This window comes from Mastomys coucha, unplaced genomic scaffold (assembly GCF_008632895.1).
Source record: "Mastomys coucha isolate ucsf_1 unplaced genomic scaffold, UCSF_Mcou_1 pScaffold15, whole genome shotgun sequence".
Taxonomy (NCBI): Eukaryota; Metazoa; Chordata; class Mammalia; order Rodentia; family Muridae; genus Mastomys; species Mastomys coucha.
This window is the reverse complement of record NW_022196897.1, coordinates 151,402,690-151,423,662: the sequence shown is the minus strand read 5'-3', so window position 1 is coordinate 151,423,662 and position 20,973 is coordinate 151,402,690. Positions and strand designations below refer to the sequence as shown.

General features: G+C 47.0%; 2 protein-coding genes across 3 annotated transcripts in view; both read left to right on the top strand.

The window, feature by feature from the left end:
• Ocstamp (osteoclast stimulatory transmembrane protein) overlaps positions 1–88 on the top strand; it is a 4,928-nt gene extending 4,840 nt beyond the window's left edge. The window contains exon 3 of the mRNA XM_031373767.1: positions 1–88. This exon is cut by the window's left edge and continues 700 nt beyond it. The gene's annotated coding sequence lies outside the window, so the exon portion shown is untranslated.
• Positions 89–7,655: 7,567 nt separating this feature from the next.
• LOC116091395 (zinc finger protein 334-like) lies at positions 7,656–19,976 on the top strand. 2 transcript variants are annotated; one of them, XM_031372762.1, is made up of 5 exons: positions 7,656–7,957; positions 8,946–9,008; positions 13,975–14,101; positions 14,426–14,518; positions 15,272–19,976. In XM_031372762.1, the coding sequence occupies exons 2-5, from the start codon at positions 8,994–8,996 to the stop codon at positions 17,053–17,055; spliced, it is 2,019 nt and encodes a 672-aa protein (XP_031228622.1). In that variant the 5' UTR covers positions 7,656–7,957; positions 8,946–8,993; the 3' UTR covers positions 17,056–19,976. The 2 variants fall into 2 exon arrangements, with proteins under 2 accessions (XP_031228622.1, XP_031228621.1); XM_031372761.1 differs by having other exon boundaries at positions 7,657–7,957; positions 15,269–19,976.
• Positions 19,977–20,973: the final 997 nt, after the last annotated feature.

Below are 20,973 nucleotides of genomic sequence, written 5' to 3'. Positions count from 1 at the left end.
GTCCTCCAATTTACAAGCCTTTGAGAATTTTCGTTAATCTGAAAGTCTGAGCTTAGAAATGAGCATAGTTATTAAATAGAAGAGTAAACGGTTTGCTCTTTCCTGCTCCTTTGGGGCCTTTTCACCTAAACTTCTCAAGTTTAGTAAATAAAAATACAAGATGCCCTGCCCAATTTTGAATTTCAGAGAAGGGACACGTTTGTGTAGTGATCCTCAGCTATGAACCTGGCCTCTGGTTAGCCATGTGTGGCCTTGAGTTCCCCATAGTAAAAATTGTTGTTTTAAAAACACAAAATCCCAGCTGTTCAGTTTTACCAAATAAAGACCCAGGAGCCAGCTGCTATGTGAAAGCCTGCGAACTCAGAGAGGCAGAGCGAGCACCCAGCTGACCTGCTCACTTCTTTCCCAGAGGAAGAAGCTCCTTCTCCATGCTGTCTTAAAAGTCCTCCAGCTCAGACGTGTGCTCCCTCCCTGCCAGCTGGTTGCTTGCTCTGCCTCTTCACCTAGAGTTAACTTTATATAGCCCTTGCATTAAAGGTGTGCGCCAGGGCTGAGCCGCAGCACAGCTGCTTGTTTTCAATAAACAGAAAGCTCTAGGATCAAAGGCTGAGCCACTATTCGAAACAGATTTTTACAGTTCACAATCTCCGGGTTCACAATGTGATCAAATATCCTGCAACATAAAATAATAACGATAATAATAAAACAAACAACTTTCAAATTCTTGATTGACTTTTGGGGTCGGTGCATCAGGCAGCACCCCATTCTGTAAAACGGAATCAAGTGTTCTAAAGACTGAAGGAAGGGGTTGGCTCCGTGGAGAGGGAGGACTGAGGAAAGTGGAGCAGGAACTGTAGGGAGCATTGGCCCCAAAGCCTGTATAACTATTGCAGAACACAAGGCTCACATTTATTTTCAGAACATCGGTACCATAAACACACAGGTAATGAAACACATCACTATGACTGTGGCTCCAATGGCTTTGACATCTGTGGTAGAGAATGCCACCCTCTTCCATAGACTTATCTATTTGAATACTTGGTCCCCAGTTGGTAGAACTGTTTGGGAAGGATTTGAGGGTGTGGCCTTATTGGAGGAGATGTGTTGCTGGGAGTGGCCTTTGAGGTATCAAAGCCTAGCAGCATTTCCAGTTAGTTTTCTGCCTTCTTTGTCTCGAGATGTGAGTTCTCAGCTACTGTTCCAGCACCATGCCTCCCTGCTGCCACGCTCTTCCCCATGATGGTCATGGACTCTGTACTGGCTGGTTGTGTCAACTGGACACAAGCTTCTTCCTTCTGGGAAAGAAGTGAGCTCTCCTATCACAGAGAAGGGAGCTTCAGTTGGGGAAGTGCCTCCATGAGATCCAGCTGTGGGGCATTTTCTCAATTAGTGATCAAGGGGGGAGGGCCCCTTGTGGGTGGTGCCATCCCTTGGGTTCTATAAGAGAGCAGGCTGAACAAGCCAGGGGAAGCAAGGCAGTAAGGAACATCTCTCTATGGCCTCTGCGTCAGCTCCTGCTTCCTGACCTGCTTGAGTTCCAGTCCTGACTTCCTTTGTGATAGCAGCAATGTGGAAGCTGAATAAACCCTTTCCTCTCCAACTTACATCTTGGTCATGATGTTTGTGCAGGAATAGAAACCCTGACTAAGACAGACCCTAACCCTTTGGAACTTTATGTTCCAAATGTACTCTTTCTTTTATAAATTGCCTTGTCTGTGGTATTTTATCACAGCAATAAATGATATCATTTCTTTTCTTTCTTTTCTCTTTTCTTATTTAATCTTGTAGTATTTGATTTAAGACAGGGTCTCATGTAGCCCAGGCTACCCTCAAACTCACCATGCAGGTAAGGATTAGCCTTGAATTTCTTGATTCTCCTGACTCTACCACTCAAATGCTAGAAGTACAGCTAGCTCAGAACACTCAGCTGAAAAGGAAGAGAGCCATACAGCTAGCTCTGAATGCACAGCAACAAAGGGGAAGGCCACCCTCAATCAAGGGGAAGACCAGCACCAGAGGCTGACCTCTGACCTCCGCATGTATGCTGTGCCCTGCACATTCCCAGAGACACACACAAGATCATGTGCTGGCACACACACATACATACGCAAACTGTGCACACACAGGGAGAGGGTGGAAGAGAAGGAAAGAGGGAAGTGTTTATATATTTTCCTTCCAGGCATAGAATCAAATTATTATATTTAATGTAATTTCTCAGAATTAAATAGATCCAGTAGTATTGAAAACAAAACCAGACAAATAGACTATGAGTGCTAGTCTGTGAATGCCACAGGGCAACTGAGCTGGGAAAGAGGACAATAGAGGCCATCTTTCACCTGGTCACTAGCCCATCCACGATGGCCTAACCACAAGAACCCTCAAAGACTCGCCTCATGACACCATTACCTGAGGAGCTGGGATGTCAGCATCTGAAACAGACCAGTCACCTCAGGGACACTGGAATCTAGGCATCTCTGTGGGAAGCAGGGGGCACAGACCAGTCACCTCAGGGACACTGGAATCTAGGCAGCTTGTGGGAAGCAGGGGGCACAGACTGGTCACCTCAGGGACACTGGAATCTAGGCATCTCTGTGGGAAGCAAGGGCACACTTTGAGGCAACCTGAGCTCTAGTCCCAACTTCCACACAATGGAAAATTTGAACAAACTGCCCTGACGTTGTTCTCTGACCTCTACATGTTTATCATGGTACACACACACACACACACACACACACACACACACACACACACACTCACACACACACATACATGGTAAGTAAATGCATTGAACTCTTAGATTCAAGCAGCTATGGCTGCCTACACAGAAGAAACCAATCAGCATGCTGGCATGGATTGGGGAGGGGCACATGAGGCCTCACTCCTAGCTCAGGAGCTATTGGCAGTCAGTGGCTACTGGGTGTGTGTGTGGGGGTAATTTTTTTTAGGGGTGTGGCTCCTGGTGGGTTGCCCATGCTCTAGTAGATGGCACCACACCATGCACTTACTGGCACTGCCAACTGGATCCATACATATTTCATATATATCTATGAAATCCCCAAAGAATAAACCCAAATGCTATAATAAACAAATAAATAAATGTAACAGAGCAGGCATCCTGAGTATTGATCAGATGAATAAATGAGTATATAATGAGCGAAGGTTTGCCTTTATCCTAGTGCAGAGCCTCTCTCAGACAGCTAGCTCCCTTCTTAGCAAGTCTACACTGACTCATAGAGCTCTTTGTTTGCCAGCAACAGAAAGTATCTCTGCATCACTCAAAGGATACACTGTAGGAATCAGGAAGCTCTAAAGCCAGCAGAGCCCTGGAGACCCAGAGCTGGGATCACAGGCAGCCTTTACAGCACCCATGCCATTCTACTCGGGGTTCAAGTTCAGATTCATGCCATGCTTGGTTTGGGTTATGGCCTGCACCTTGGGTAATAAGGTGGCCCGTCATTCTGTGGGTGGCCTTGACAGACTTGCAGGTTGGGTAAAGCTCTGTCTGGTGGGTCCCTCTCATAGAGTGGAAATCGGCGGGTCCTCTGGTGCTGTGCACTGCACAGCTCATGAGAGCCTATACAGCACTCTTGAGTAAAGGTTGGGTAGTCCCCCAGTGGAAAAGTGTTATCAGAAAAAGGAGCCGGTTTCATGAGGCTATGAAAAAACAAGAGTCCTTTCAAATTTCTTGACCCACATTAATGGCATCTGAATACATTATCTGAAGTATCAGAGAGAGCTGGAGCCTTCAGCGATTTCTATCAGCAGGCCTTCTTGGCTGTGTAGCCTAGGTAATGCTAATGGGGAGCCTCCAAGGAAGTTGGCCGGGGAGTCTTCTGCCATTTAGTGGTCACTATGGGAAACTGCAGATCCCAGCATCTGCCTGTGTGCCTGCACTTTTCCTCTTCCTATCCCAGCATTCTATTCGCCTCCTTTTCCTCTCTTGTCTTCTTCTCTTTCCTCTTTCATTTCACCAGTCTAAAGGTTTCGCTTCCCATTGTGAGTGTATACAATGTATATGGTAGAGTGTATACAATGTATACAATGTATGTGGCGCAGATGTTGGCCACAGCAGGCCTGTGGCCATCAGAGGATGCCTTTGTAGAAGCAATTTTGTTCTTCCATTGCAAGAACCGAGAATAGAACTCAGGTCCTCAGGCTTGAGCCACAAGGGCTTTTGCTTTACGAGTCATCTTGCTGGCCCGAGCCTAAGCTTTTTTGTTTTTGTTTTTGTTTTTGTTTTTGTTTTTGTTTTTTGTTTTTTTGAGAAACCTCCCACTGGATTAAAAACTCACCAGAATCCATGAATTGTCTAACTCCTTTGTGGTAATTAGTTGAGTTGTGGTCATATGCACGCAATGTCAGGGCCTTGATATCAACTCTACAATCTTCATTCAAAGAGAATGAATGTGAGGATCATGAAACTTGTGATCCTCTATGCAATCCTAACTTACGTCCTCGGATGGCTGAAAGTGAAATACGAAGAAGAAACAGGACAGAATGCACCCTGACACTCTGTCATGTCAGAAAGAAAATGAACAGGGAGCTGGAAAGATAATTCCGGGATATGGGAATGCGGACTAAAGAGAGGAGGGAGAAGGGAGGGGACATGAGTGTGGTTTTCATAAAACACTGACTGACAAGGGGGATTTGAGTCTGCCAGGAAGTCTTCAAAGTATGTGGTGTGTCCCAGAACTACTCCCCCAGGACCTGGAGGTGAAGCTGTGGCACCTGTCCATCACTGAAATTAGTTTCCAGCACTTGGGTGGCAGAGACAGGCAATCCTAAATTCAAAGTGAGCCCTGGCTAAATAGAGAAACCTGAGAAACCCTGCCTCAAAATCAAAACAAAACATTTTGAAAATGTTGTTGATGTGTATCTTTATACATAAGTTCAGTTGTTTTTTTAAGAGTTTCTTGGGCTGTTAGGATAAAGGTCACATGAGCTCCAATTCAGGTGCAACATGTGTTCTAGAAACTCAGCAAGAGTGACAGTCAATTCTGCCAGGCGAGGAACGTTTTTCCAATGCCATGACCAAGCTTGTCTGTCAAGACTATATGTGACTTTTTAAAAAGATTTACTTATTTATTATATATAAGTACACTGTAGCTGTCTTCAGACGCACCAGAAGAGGGTGTCATCTCATTACAGATGGTTGTGAGCCACCACGTGGTAGCTGAGATTTGAACTCAGGATCTTTGGAAGAGCAGTCAGTGCTCTTAACCACTGAGCCATCTCTCCAGCCCCAACTGTATGTGATTTTAAAGTATTGTTTTACTTCTTTTCTAGGATCCTTAGCGTTATTGGCCATCACTTCAATCTATATTTATATCTATTATCTATATCTATATATAGGTTATATATGTATCTATCTATATATAGATATAGAAATATCTCCACATACATTTATATGGTGTCTTAGGGTTTCATTGCTGTGAAGAGACACCATGACCAAGGCAACTCTTATAAAGGCAAACATTTACTTGGGGCTGGCTTACAGTTTCAGAGGTTCAGTCCATTATCATCACGGCAAGAAGCATGGCGTCATGCAGGCAGATATGGTGCTGGAGGAGGAGTTGAGAGCTCTACATCTTATCTGAAGGCAGCAGAAGGGCACTGTGTTACACTGAGTGTAGCTTGAGCATAGGACACCTCACAGCCCACCTCCACAGTGACACACTTCCTCCAACAAGGCCACACCTCCTCCAATAGGCCACACCTCCTCCAATATGGCCACACCTCCTCCAATAAGGCCACACTTCCTCCAACAAGGCCACACCTCCTAATAGTGCCATTCCCTATGGGCCAAGCATTCAAACACATGAGACTATGGGGGCCAAACCTATTCAAACCATTCCACATGAATTTCTAATTCATTTCTAAATCTTCTATATTAATTTTCTTGTTCCTTACTTGACTTTAAAAAAAAACAAATAACGTACTAAATTTAAATTATTTCTAGAAGCACTATTAATAATTGAGCCCATTTTTACATTTATTATATATAGAAACCAACTGTATTCCCTCCCCCTATACATTTGCTTTTAAAATCCATCTTGCCCCAAAGTCATTTCAGTTTTCTTTTGACTTGGTATGGGTTTGGGTACATACCACTGAGAATGGCCTGGCACACATTGGAGCTTGCAGAGCTGGGTCCTCTCCCTCTACCATGAGAGTTCCCTGAGAGCCATGTCAGGTCATTTGGTTTGTTGGCAATGTCTTTATCCACTGAAACATTTTGCAGGCTCACCATGTATTTATTGCTCCATAACAAACTACCCCCAAAACCCGGTGGCTTAAAATGATGCAATTGGATATTTCCTCTATGCTATGTGACTACTGGTATGGACTTTGTGACTCTGCTGTGTGTTTACTGGTATGGACTTTGTGACTCTGCTGTGTGTTTACTGGTATGGACTTTGTGGCTCTGCTTCATGTGAGTCTATATGCAACTGAAGCCACCCAAGAACTGCATGCAATGTTCAGGGTGGCTCACTCCTTGAGTCTAAAGTGTTGACAAGGGTCCTTGGAAGGTGAGGCATGGCTGGGATTCTGGGAAAGGTCTGGCTGTCTCTCCACATTGTCTCTCTGCTTCTTTCGATTTCCTCTTGATCTCTGGTCACTAGTTAACTAAAGTCATACACAAGCTCTAGGAACACCACAAACAAGCCTGACTACCCGGATATCAAGTTTGTTTTTTGAAACCTGTGACGTCTCTCCTGATGCCCCCTTTATTTAAGTTACAACACGGCCACATTTGATGTGGGAGACAATATACACGCATTGAATCTCTGGAAGCCTGGCTCACTGAGAGCCATCTCTCAGCCTCTGCATCTCAGTGTTCCTTTGCCATTTAAACATAACAGATAACCTTGTCAGAAACCTTCTGGCCTTCCAGTGAGTAAAATATTACATAGCTTTCCTCTTGTTCAGTATATACACATATTCAATTTGTCCCTGTGGATGAAGAGCTGGTTTCTACATTACTTGCATTACATATAAGTGGTCATGTTAAAATATATTGTTAAGGAACTGGAGAGGTGGCGCAGTGATTTAGAGCACTGACTGCTCTTCTAGAGGAGCAGAGTTCAATTCCCAGCACCTACATGATACCATCTTCTGACCTTCTCAGACAACGAGGCACCAAGCACAGCACACAAGTGGTGGATAGATATACATGCAGGCAGGTAACATATCAATACATATAAAATAAAATAGAAATTGACAATAATATACTGTTAAAATATTTTGCAATTACTTATTGTGATTTCTCCTTCTGTAAAATTGGCCGGAGAGTATGCACCTGTCAGAAGTCAGTAATAAACAGGATGACGATTATTTTCTTTTAAGATATGTAGAGATGGTCTGATTCTTTGTTAGTCAGGGTTTTCTTCTGTAATTTTGGGAAAGTCGTCATTCCTTTTTTATTGTGAGAGAACTGTGTTATTATTTTTTTCTTAATACACTGTTGTAATTTCTTTACAGAGCTCTAACTTTTTATTTCTCACACTTCTTTTTGTACTCATGGTTTTTACTAACTATGATTAAAACCCTAGCGCCTCAGAGGCTATCGGCTGGGCGGGGGCCGCACCGCCTTTTGGGAAATGTAGTCCTGGAAAGACCACGGCGCCGTTTGGAGAACCGTGGGAATGGCCGCGCCGAGGCTCTGCGCATGCGCCGTCTCCTAGCCTCTATGGATGCGTTTCCGTTTCGCGGGGCCCTTCCAGGCGAGGCTCGAGGGGCCTCTGTGCGCCACGGTTGCCTGGGGCCTTCTGGGAGCTACAAAAGAAGCGAGGTTTCCCCCGAGTCAGAGGAATACTGGGTGGCGACTCCGGGGCAGGATCAGAGGAACCCAGCGCCTTCCTGGAGCCCGCGGAGACTCACGCGTGTTCAGGGGCCGGGCGAAGCTATCGGGTGTCCCGGGGCTGTAGGCCTCCGGGCGGGCAGCCTGGGAAGGAAGGTATGTGCGTGCAAACATCCGATCTCAGCAGCCCTGCAGATGCTCTTGGCCGGGTAAAGCTTCTGGGCTACTTAAGGGTTGAGTTGCGATTGAGGGAATGAGCGGGTCCAGATTGGTGAGGATGGCGATTCATTGGCGGGTCTTTGATTTGGGAGCGAAGGGATGCCAGTCGTGGCTGAGAAGAACGGTCTCAGCATCTCTTCGAACAAATGCATGTCGTTCCTTAGCGTCTCCATTCTGTTTCGCCAGAGTTGCATAAACCACGTCCATCACCATCCTGGCGTTTGTTGGTTTCCTTTATATAGAAGAATGACCCAAGCATATCTACAGAAGAGGGTTTTTTGAGATATTTGAACTTTTTCTCAAGTGAGGAAGGCAACTATTTTTGACCATTTAGGTAGTTTGCTAGTGACAGAACCAAGAATTGAATTCTGGTGTGTTGATTGGAAGGCCAGGGCTTTGTCCTCTGCTACATTGAAGCAGAGGCCTCCCTCTCATGAAACTGCAGTTAAGGTTGGGGGAGGGGAGCAGAATGATAAGCATCTTAAAACACTTCACTCCCTCTGTCGGGTTTTCTGATTCCATCTGCTGAATGCATTAGTAGGAAAGTAGGTAATTGACACAAAAAAAATAGATGGTGGGTAGATAGATAGATAGATAGATAGAAAGAATCTTAGAGTTGCTGACCTGCTGTTTCAGTCTTCATATATACTAAAGCTTATTGATATGATCTAATATGAACTCTGAAGTGTCGTTTGTTTTTTAGGGAGGCATAAGGAAGATGGTAATTCAGTTCACACCTTTGTTTCCATTCACACAGGAAGAAAAGCTCTGATTGATACATTCAGAACTGCCCATGGGTCCCTCAGCAGTTGTTTTCTGTATGACACAGGCTGAAGGGCCCTTTTTTTCCATGGCGTGTCTGTGAGTCACCGTCAGAGCTGCTGGCCAGTCTGCTGATCACATTCTCCGTTTTTTTCTCTCCTAGCCCTTCAGTCACCAGTGGTTCCTGGCCCTTTCTTGAGAACGCCTGAAAATGGACAATACCCAGGTAAGTCACTGAGGCATTCCCTTCACACCTTTGGCAGTGGACGTTCATAGATTTGCAGTGTATACGTCCAGATGAAGTAGCAGAAAAATATGAGAAGTTAGCATCTGGGAAAATAAGGGAAGCAGATCAATAGCAGAAAAGTGAGCCTCATTAAACAGAAGGTATTGCCAGATGTGGTGGCACATGCCTTTAATCCCAGCACTTGGGAGGCAGAAGCAGGTAGGTCTCTGAGTTCGAGGCCAGCCTGATCTGCATAGAGAGTTCAAGACAGCCAGGGCTACACAGAGAACCCTGTCTTGAAAAAAAATAAACAAACGAAGAAGTAAATAAACAGAAATTATTCATCCCCTGTGGGCATGTTCAGGTTGTGTGATAAAGACCCAAGTAGTAGGAAGTGGGCCGTTACCATGGTTTTTCATCATTTACTTATAAACATGTTCTTAGAGAATCTGTGAGCAGATGATGCAAAATCACTTTTACTAACAACAACTGTAGATTCCCTGTGACTTACAGCTTGGCAAAGCCTCGTAGTTACAGATGTCTAATCTATTTTCAGAGGTGCAGACAGCCCTCCGATCATTCTCCATCGTGCAATGATAAAACCTGCAATCAGTGGGTTGCACATGCCTCAAGTGGCCCCTGTTGCTATTTCTTTTTATCTTGAGTGCCTTTTTGGAAAGAGTGTGTGTGTGTTACTGTGAAGTGGAGACAGGCTCACACTGATAATTCTCCTGCCTCCTGAGGGATACAGCTCTGCTTTTAAACCAGGCATCACAGGGCACAATTTGATTTTTACATCCTACGGTACAACTATTCCACTTGCTTCTTTAATGTCAACTCGCTCCATGTCCACTACCCATGTTGTGACCAAAATTAATGATCATTCGCCTATTTTCAAACTTAGTATTTCTACTAAGGTTTTGCTTCGCCAAACCCCTTGTTGCCCTTACAGTGTGACCGTCTCTCCCCAGACCCTACCTCTAACCGTGTCTAGCTTTCATACCGCTCTCTCTAACTCTCTAATCATTTCCTCTCTTAGACCCACTGTTCCCACCTCTGCCACCAACATTGTGTGCTTATCCATTCTTCTCTGTGCTTTCCCTTGTGTCATCTAGAGTTGTAACTTGAACCGCCGACATCTTTCTACCTGTAAGAATCTCAGGGTGTGATTCTTGCTGTACTTCTCTGCAAGGGATGTGTAAAAGGCTCTTGGAGTCCTCCAGTGCAGTACAGAGATAATGTCCTCACCTCTGTGTTCAGTGTTCAGTGTGCGGTCCCCTCATTGTTGCTCAGCCTCCCGCAAGCTAGAAAGAAAATGAAGCCCAAAGCCAGGTGTGGTGACTGAGGCCCACAGCTCTAGTACTCAGGGAGCTAAGGCAGGAGAATTGCCATAAGTTGGGGCCAACCTGGGCTACAGTGTGAAACTGTCTCAAAAGGGGGCAGGGGGATAAAAAGAAAATGAGGTGTGTGTCCAGGCCTCCAGTTCCTTGTTTCCCCGTCACAGGAGTTGTCAAGCCTTGCAGAGGTCTCCTGAGGATCAGTTCATACCTCCCTTCTAGGCCTACTTCCCCTGCCTCAGTTTCTGTCTTTGGGATTGTCATAGATTTCCCAATGGTCTATCCACATCTTTGTCAAGTGTGCTATTCACACTTGCTTGTCTTACTAGCGATGCCGTCTGTAACGTCCTGAGCAGGTCCACACTAGTACAGGAGAAAAGTCCAGCATCCTTGGTTTGACTTAACAAGGCTGGTTACTTCCTGGCCTTTTCCTGCTCGCCTTTCGTTCCTGCCGCTCCAGAGTTTTCATTTAACAGCTGTGTGTCAATCACTGTGTTGTGTACCAAACACCGTACTGGAGCTTGCCAAAAGCCAGCACCTCTGCCCTCTTGGAGCTCAAGCTGGTAGAGGAGTGGCTTTCCTGTGGCTGACACCCAGGCAAGGCTCAGATCATTATAAACAGATTTGCCATCGATGTGACCAGGATATTAGAAACTTAGACTAGATTGGGGGCGCATCTTTTCTGTAAGGCTGTCCCATTTGCTGTAGGATATCCTCGGCCTGGTGTCCCTCCGCCAGAAGTCATCTGACTTAACTGTCAGATGACTTAACAGCCAGACATTTGTGCCCAGCTATGCACTGTGCCCCAGGAAGCAAGCGTCAACTGTGGTAGCCCTCTGCAGGAGGACAGCACTGTGCTTCTGTTTCCTGATCGTGCACCTGAGTTTACCTTGAGCCTGTTCCCGGGTTGTTGAAGTCATTTCTAATTCTTCATGTTGTTTGAGACCACAGCCAGAAGTTGTTGTGTTGTAGAATCCATTCCTGTCCCTTGTCTTTATCCTCCAGGCTGGGTGTTCATGGAGCTCTGCAGCTGTCTCTGTTTCTGCACGTTTACCTATGGGGCTCCCTCCGGTGGAGGCCATCGGCCCTCCTCTGTGCCCTCTCTACTCCTCTGCTCCTTACAGTGGGGCTCCTCATTTTCTTCTATTTTTGGTTTTCCTTTGCTTTGGTTTTCCCTGACTGCATAGGGTTGCTTACAGAGTTGACTGAATCACTGGAGTATGGGTTTTTTTTTGTTTGTTTTTTTGTTTTTTTGCCAGTCATCATGAGCACTGTTCAGTGTCTTCCAAAAGGAGTATGCTGTCCCTTCTGCTGTGCTGTCAGGGCAGCCGACACTGTCCTGTGTGCAGAGGACTCAAGTCAACACTCCCCATCCGACTCTCTCTGGCCTTTTCCCTCTAACGTTCTTTGCAGTCGTTCTTTCTAGATGTGCAGAGCTTCTGTAGGCATCGTCCTGCCTGGGTTATAATACAAATTATAAAGTACTGTTTATTACCTGGAAGCTTATTTGGAAGGGAGTGATTCGTAGAACATTTAACGTGGATAGTGACCTGCTTCCAGGAGACAGGTATGCGATCGGGAAGGAAGGGTGCCGTGAGGCCCGTGTGCAGATGTGAGGCAAGAGGAGGAAGAAAGGCTCAGGGACCGACCATAGCTTTGCATGAGGTAGAATGTGGGGCTTGGGGGGGGGCGGATGTGCACAGGGAGCGCATGGGCTTTGCGGAGCTGCCGATGCTCTCTTATCACGACTGCACTTGGAAGTGGATTCAGACAAATGTAAGAACAGAAGTCAGAGACAGTTCTCATGCACGCATGGCCTGCCTTCCCTTGGCCTGTCAGTGCTGTGTGCAGTGACCAGAACCTGGGAAAATCGCCAGTCCAGTTCTGTTACTGTATGGACCACAGTGTTGTGCAGTGCCAAACTGTCTTCAGCCCAGGGGTCTAGTGTTACAGTTGGTTGTCATGTGTCCATGGCCTCTTGCAATCCGGGATGACCTTTGTCTCTCACGACCCTCTAGCGCACACCCCTGGCCTGTGATGCCTGTCTTGTGACCTACACTCTACCGACTCGCATGTCCAACCAGGTGTAGTGCTGTCTGTGTCTGATCTGTGGCTCTCCTCCTCTGTTAGCTTGCTTCCTTGGGTTTGGCCTTGGGGAGCCTCACCATAGTTTTCTGCGTCAGGTGTGTGTGGGTAGTGCCCCTGCCCTCAGCATTGCCCTTTCTTTTTCCTTGCTGTCACTCCCTCCCTCTGCCCTCTCCTGAAGGTGACAAGCTCAGTCATTCCCGGTGGGCCCTCTCTGTGTGTGTTTTACACAGATATTGTTACCTGTGCGTTTTCTTTCATCTCCTTTCTCACATAACGCTACACCATAGATACCACTGTGCCTTTCCCCTCACAGTGCAGCCTAGAACTCACTGCGTGTCAGCCTAGAGACTTCCGAGTTTTGCCTTCACGTACTAATTCCCATTACTAGTCTCCCTTTTGAACTCCAAAACCAAATGCCACCTGCCTTTACCCATCCTCTGCACAAACAGGTGAGCACAGCTTCGAAGGTTGATGCCTTAGCTTCCTGTGCTGGTGAGTGGGTGGGGTGTTTATCTGTCCTCCTAACATTGGCGTGCAATGTTGGCATGCCCTGGCTCTGGTCACACTGAACAGTCTGCTCCCAAGGCCTCCAGCCCACCGGCAGCCAGTCCCTCTTGGTCCTCACAGAGTGCTGACTCTTCTCATCTCTCACCCTCTGAAACTTCCTGTAGAAGGGCTTCCTGATTTTCTTCCCTCTTGATTGGACCTTTTAGCTGTTTCCTGTGCTTGCTTTTTCTGGGGACCACATGCTGGCTATTTTCAGTTTTGCCTGAACACACACTCTCTGTCAGCTCTAAATGCAGCAGTTTGTTGAATGGAAAAAGTCCTGGGCAAAGTGAACCAGGCACTGGCCAGATTGAGCCGCTGAGGCTGGATTGGGCCCAGAGGCAGTGGCTTGTCACCACCCACCCACAACAGTGTCACCTCCAGAATGCACATTGTCCTGCTACTCTAAGGATTACAGGTACCTCTGTGCTCTCCAGAGTGGACGATGAGGAACACCCTGGCAGCCTCTGGGGTTATAGTCATATCTTGGCCAGAAGCAGGAGTAATCAACAAATCGTTACTGGCATTAACATGATTATTGGTATTAACATACTGCTTTACCTAGAATTACATTATGTTTTCCAAGTAAACACATAGGTGTGTGTGTGTGTGTGTGTGTGTGTGTGTGTGTTTGGCCTAAGTGTATTTCTTGGTGAACATGCTTTGGCAAGATGTACCTTACATAAGGACTAAAATCATCAACTCACAGAAGTCTGATGACACAAAACAGGACCATTTGTGGTGGACCTTGTATGTTCCTACCTGAGGTGCAGTCCTGTGTGTGTGTCACCTGTCCTACTGGGTGCTCTTCGAGAGCAAGAGACAGAGTGCACGAGTCAGGAATCCAGAAGTCCTGGGACCCGGTCTAACTCATTCACACATAGTGAGCAGTTTATTCTTTCCTCTCCCTGAAGCGCCTCTCTAGCAGAACGCTGGCCGCGCAGGCCGCGCAGGGCCCACTCAGTTCTAGTCTCAGAGGAAACTTGTTCTTTCAGAGATCAGTCTCCTTCAAGGACTTGACTGTGGACTTCACCCGTGAGGAATGGCAATGTCTCGGCCCTGCGCAGCGTCTCCTGTACAGGGATGTGATGCTGGAGAACTACAGCAACCTCATCGCGGTGGGTGAGTGCAGCCCCCACAGCACCCCGAGGTAGCCTTTCTTCTGTGTCAGAGAGCACAGTGGCTAGAAGTGAATTCTCTCGCCTCGAGTAACAGGGGAGAAAGATGATGACTGTTTTTGTACACATGCATGTGCGCGCGCGCCTGTGTGTGTGTGTGTGTGTGTGTGTGTGCGCGTGTGCGTGTGTGTGTGTGCGCTGCTCTTTACCAACTTGTACCAGCCCTGTTGAGCTAGCAGAGGGCATCTCCATCACTCAGTTTCTCTGTCCTTTAGTCCTTCACGTCCACAGAGCTTGGTTCAAGTTCCGTACTGTTTCTCATTCACAGGGTTTCATGTTAGCAAACCAGATGTGATCTTAAAACTGGAGCGAGGAGAAGAGCCCTGGATGGTGGAGGACTCGTCACAACAGAGCCACGCAGGTGAGTGTGATGACCCGGCAGGTAAAACCAAAGGACTCGAGTCCCAGGCTGCTCCATGACCATAGCAGGCCCCTCTATGATCTTCTGGAATCTCCTAGGACCTGGAGCTCTAGAAGTAATGGATGAGGAAACCAGTCTACATAGATGCTGCAATGCTCTCCCCAAATAACCTATTCATTCCACACTGAGCACATAAAAACACTCGGCTTCATGCGCTCTGTCCACAGAAGCCAGGCGCCTTGCTTACTGCCGTCCGGCTCTCGCCCCTCACCGCCCACTCGAGCTTTCCATGCCATGGCATTTGCATAAATGCCAGAGTCTGCGTCCCTGAAGAGATGTCCAGTTGGCCCCTCCCTCCTGACGCTTCTGAGCACTAGCTTCCGGAAGCCTGCCTCACATTCTCACTGCCTCGCTGTAGTCCGCTTTGTTCACACCAGGTCCTTGTCCTCGCACCCTGTCAGCTATGGAGAGCTGTTGGGGACTGTCCCTGCTGCAGGGTTTCTGTTGGGGTCCTTTGCCAGTTTCTCCTTCCTCTGACCCGGTTTAGTGAGCTGGGGTCGATGAGTTTGCTTTTGTCCCTCCTCTCTGTCATCCTTTGTGGGTTTGTTTCCATAAAGTAGGAGGCATTCACACTTAATCTCTTTAACACTGGAAAGCCGGCGCTGAAGCCTCGGCCCCCATAAGGCCTTTGTACAGATTGTCCGAGGTTCACAGAACTCCCATATTAATGTCACTTCTCCTCCCTTCTAGAAGATGATCCCTTAGAGACTAAGGACAAGATAACACAGGACAAGCATTTGAAGCAGTTTTCAGTCGTCAATAACAAAATGACGCCAGAAAAGGCCATTCTGTGTGAGAAGACGGTTGCTCTTGACATGAATACTGTTTCTTCAGGAAAAATGCTCTATAAATATGATCCGGGTGGAAATGGCTTAGAAAATAATTCAGAAGAAACTGTGGCAAAGCCAAGCAAAGCCAGTGGACAGGTAGCTGGTGAGCAGGATGGGCGTGGGAAGCCAGCGCTCCACACGAAGGCAAAGCGGTACAGGCATCACGAGGTCAGGGATGTCAAGAGTCAAGGTGAGGCTCTCACTCAACAACAGAATCTGCAGTCTGCAAGTCAGCCCTCTGAACATAATGAAGGTGAGCAGAAGTCAGCCAGTGCTGCGGGGACAGAGGAGCAGTCTGAGCGAAAACGGAATGAGTGTGCCGAGTGTAGGAAAACCTTTTCGAAGAGGTCCACGCTCATTGTCCACCTGAGGATCCACACAGGAGAGAGACCCTATGCCTGTAATTACTGCAGGAAAACGTTCCGTATAAAGGCAAGTCTCACTCGGCACCAACGAATCCACACCGGGGAGAGGCCTTATAAGTGTAAGGAGTGTGGCAAAGCCTTCATCGACAAATCCGCCCTCATCGTGCATCAGAGGATCCACGGCGGGGAGAAATCCTACGAGTGTAACGAGTGTGGCAAGACCTTCTTCCGGAAGTCAGCCCTGGCTGAGCATTTCAGATCCCACACCGGGGAGAAGCCTTACAAATGCAAGGAGTGTGGGAATGCCTTTGGCAAGAAGTCGTACCTCATCGTGCACCAAAGAACTCACCGGGGCGAGAAGCCCAACGAGTGTAAGGAGTGTGGGAAAACCTTCTTCTGTCTGTCCGCCCTGACAGCACACCAGAGGATCCACACAGGGGAAAAGCCCTACGAGTGCAAGGAGTGTGACAAAACCTTCTTCTGTCAGTCGGCCCTCAACGTGCACCTGAGGAGCCACACCGGCGAGAAGCCCTACAAGTGCCGCCTGTGCGGAAAGTACCTGTGCACTAAGTCTGCCCTGGTCGCGCATCAGGTGATTCACAGAGGCAAGAAGACCTTCGAATGTAGCGAGTGCGGGAAGCTTTTCTACCTGAAGTCCACCCTCACCATCCATCAGAGGACTCACACAGGCGAGAAGCACGGCGGCGGCCTTAGTAAGTGGAGCCGACCGTCCGCTGTGAAGCCCAGCTGCGGGGAGCAGAAAAGAGTGGAGGCAAAGGAGAGTGTGCACGAGTGTCATGATCACAAGCGAGCAGCCCACAAGGGCTCACGGCGCTTCGCACACAAGAGAACCATATGGGAGAGGCCTTACGAGTGTGAGGAGTGCGGGCGGACCTACTGCCGGAAGTCGGCTCTCAGGCACCACCAGAAGACACACACGGGCGAGAGGCCCTACGAGTGTAAAGAGTGCGGGAAGACCTTCTGTCAGAAGGTCTCCTTCACCGAGCATCAGCGAACTCATACTGGGGAGAAGCCACACAAATGCAAGGAGTGTGGGAAGTCTTTCCGCCACAAGTCAGCGTTCACAGTGCATAAGAGAATCCACACAGGAGAGAAGCCGTACGCATGTAACGAGTGTGGGAAAAGCTACCGCCGGCTCTGGACTCTGACCGAACATCAGAAAATACACACAGGGGAGAAACCCTACGAATGTAACATGTGTAAGAAGTCATTTCGACACAAATCAAACTTCCTTTTACATCAGAAAACTCACAAGAAGTAAATTCCACCAAGGCAACAGATCATTTACGTGATGCTCAAGGCCTGAATTACACATAAAGGTGTGAGCCTTGGAAGGTTTTCTGCCGACGTCAGCCCTGCCTGGAACTCCAGAGAGCTCACACAGGCGGGCGGCATACAGAGTTTGTTCTATGGATGTCAGACTTTCAGTGTTAACTCTGAAGACATCCGGCATTTCAGACATTACACCAGGTGTGCCTGCCTCCCTTTCAAATCATTGAACACACACTAATTCCTACCCGGTTGCCCTCCACAGTTAATTTGCATAGCTTATGTTGTCAGCTGTAAGGAGCCAGTGTTGATTCCAGATCATTACCAGTTGTTCCTGTGATAACTGAGTAGTGTCTGTTTATGAGTTTACAGTATTAACAGCTCAGACTACACAACCTGTTCGTCCTCTGCCCCTGCTGTCTAGTGGCAGGCCCTAAGCCCTTTATCTGCAAAGGTGAGTCAGACGAACCACCTTTACTTCCCTACCTGTAGCGACTCCCATGCACGAGTGAGCATTTGCTAAAGCTGAGTCATCGGAGTGTTCTAATGAGAGGCACAAGGTGGCTTGTGAGTGCCTCCTTGAGCTTCCACGGAAGCCACGAAAAGAGCGACTGCAGTTACCATAGCCAACCAAAAATGAATGAAGCAGATTTGAATAATGAAGAGGATCTGGGGAGTGTTTGAGTCAAAATAGTGTTGGTGTCACTTGTGTTTTAATAGTGTTGGTGTCATTTGTGTTTTCATAGTGTTGGTGTCATTTGTGTTTTAATAGTGTTGGTGTCATTTGTGTTTTAATAGTGTTGGTGTCATTTGTGTTTTAATAGTGTTGGTGTCATTTGTGTTTTAAATACCTCGGTTCTATTAGTGGTTTGATTATGTCAGTGTTTTCAAAAACATCTTGATTTTTTTTTTTTAATGAACATGTCCATAGGGGTATGATTTAGAATTTACCTGTCAGCTTCTGAGAAATTGTCTCCGTAGTGCCAAATAGAATCACACAGTGTGGATGTGTGCAGCTGGCCGCAATGCCTGCCATTCATGGTGGGTAATGTCGGGTCCTGGTAGCCAGCTGCAAGTGGAATTTTCCACAAACCCAGCCCCTCTCTCGGATGAGCTGTGCTTTTCCTGGGACAAGGAAGTGGATTTATTTCATTGACAAAACAGAGAAGGGCCACTGGGTATCTTGTCATGGGCCTTGCCTGTGGCTAAGCCGGCAAAGCAGCCCTTGGGTGGCCACAGTGGATTGCAGTGTGCAGCTTAGTCTTGATAATGAGTGTCACTCTGACCTGTCTACTGCCTCTGCTTGTGACGTTGGGCTTTCAGGTGGGAAAAGCTGCCCCTTGTTTGAGACCCATCAGAAATCCCAGTATGAACAAGATGATCTGTTTATTCAGTTTGTGTTTTATATCCTTCAGTAAGGTAAATACGTATTTGTGAATGCACATGTACTTGATATATACTAATATATACTGAAACAGGAATATATGTATATATCAATAGTAATCTCCTGAAAATTTTAAAAATTACTTAAAAGATTTGGTTGCTATTGCAAATACAATTTTATCATCTGTTTTAAAAATTACTTACTGATAGAGGCCTGATAAGGATTAGCAAGCAAAGGTGCTTGCTGGAGGGCCTGATGACCTGAGTTCAATCCTTAGGTCCCACATAATAGTAGACAACTGATTTTCTTACAAGTTACCCTGACTTCCACAAGTGTGATATGGCATGCATACATACAACAAATGCATTCATACATATACCCATACACACACACACACACACACATACACACACACACACATACATACAAATAAATAAATAAAAACAAATAAGATTTAAAGTGTTTTTAAAACTCACCGATATGCATCTTAAGCATTTTTACCACATTCGTCAGAGTGCATTCCTCATACTTACCTTGCTTTGCTTGATCTTATAAAACTCTCAGCTCCTTGTAGAGGACGCTGGTGAGCCGTCTTGTGAAGGTAATTTCGCTCTTTGAAGATCTGGACCCTCGCTGTCTTCTCGTGCCTTCTGCTTGCCACTGCATTATGCAACAACACCTCACAACCTTGTGTTACTGAATGGTTCCCCTTTACTGGCTTGACCTAGGAGGAGACTTGCTGTATACTGGGGGAACTTTTTTTCCCAACTCTGGTGAGAAAAATATAAGTCCATATAGGGAAGGCCAGTGACCCCAATCACAGAACGTCACCAGACATGTCACAGTGATACTTGAAGGTCCAGTGAGGACTCAGCTGGTCCTGCCAGCCAGCAACCGGGGACACCTACCAGTGTGGACAGAGAGATCCAACTCTACAAGGTTGTCCTCTGACCGTACATGGACTGCCTTCCCATGCACACATACAATAACAGTGCAGTTTTTACAGTTGTTTTAGAAAAGTAACTTGAAGACACATAAAAAAAAATCTAAAGCAATTAAATGGAAGAAAAATCTTTAAAAGCAGCTGAAGGGAATGGTGACATGTAGAGTCTGTGAACTTCCTACAGCTGCCAAGAGAAGCCATCACACTGGTCAGGAAAGTGGATCTCACCTCAACCAGACCCGAGACAGCTAGTCAGGCCCAGTGCTGCGAGCCTGCTCCCTTCTGACCGCTGGAAGCCGGCTGGGCTTGCTTCTCCCTCGTGGTCTTCCTGCAGCTTGTGGTAATGCACTTCAGGCTTTGCATCATGTCTGTCGTCACTGCGGATGTCTGTCTGTCTACCTACATTTCCATTTTATCAGGACATGTCTGATCAAGGTCCCCCCTTACTCAAGCATGACCTCATGTTGACTGACACATGTAAAAGCCTTACTCCATAAGGTCACTTTGAAAGTATTAGAGACTGGGGGGACATTATGGGTACCCTAAAACTTACCCCATGTTTACCAGATTAAAATAACAGTAGATATTTGTTGTGTGAGACTTTTACTATGGAGATGCAACACACCCTAGGAAGAAAAGCTATGCCAGACCAAAGTAATGGTTACACTAAAGTCCAGCTTGGAAAACCAGTGAGTTTATTGGGGTTACAAACAGGTATGGGTATGGGTACAAACAGGAGCAGGGATGGCCCAGAGCAGCTGCATTATCAAACTCCCCCTCCAGCACGGATGGTGAGAACTGCATCCCTGGACCTCCCTGCACAGCCTACAGATGGCTCAGCAGCCTGGCTGGCCAGTCTCCTTTCCTAGGGAGTATCACTGTGTCTATAAAGAATCTGAGAGGCTTCCAGACAGTGTGGGGTGATATCACCCGCCACCAAGCCAGACAACCTGTGTTTGATCCTGGGACCCACACAGTACAGGAAGGGAACCAACTCCTAAAAGCTGCCCTCTTGTCCCCCACCCCACCCTCCCCCACACACACACTCTGGCACATACATCCTTACTGGTCAACCTCTCCTCCCCAGATAAACAGGAAAATGTCATGTTTATTCTGTTTTTGAGCCATTGGCTCTCTGTATAGCCCTGGCTGTCCTGGAACTCACTCTGTAGACCAGGCTGACCACAAACTCACAGGAGATCTGCCTCCTGAGTGCTGGGATTAAAAATGTGTGCTGCCACCACTACCCAGCATAATTTTTTTTTAATGAAGGTTTTTTTAAAAAAAGATTTATTATTATGTGCATTGGTATTCTGCCTGCACGTCTGGCCGAAGGTGGCATATCCTCTGGAACTGGAGTTACAGTTGTGAGTTGCCATGCGGGTGCTGGGAATTGAGGTCCTTTGGAAGAGTAGCCAGTGCTAAGTCATCTCTACACTCCCCCCCCCATGAGGGCTTTGTTGTAAAGATGGGGGTAATTGCATGTTTATGTGCCCATAGGAAACTCGGTAGGAAGGGGGTGTGTTTTAGTCTACCTCCTATTGCTGGCCAAGAGCAGCTTGGGGAGGAGAGGACTCATTTCA

What these genes read in the sequence shown, in the direction of transcription:
- LOC116091395 (XM_031372761.1), top strand. An exon ending in CAGCAACCTCATCGCGGTGG is followed by an intron (nt 14,102 to 14,425) that starts GTGAGTGCAGCC and finishes TCTCATTCACAG; the next exon opens with GGTTTCATGTTAGCAAACCA. An exon ending in GTCACAACAGAGCCACGCAG is followed by an intron (nt 14,519 to 15,268) that starts GTGAGTGTGATG and finishes CCTCCCTTCTAG; the next exon opens with AAGATGATCCCTTAGAGACT.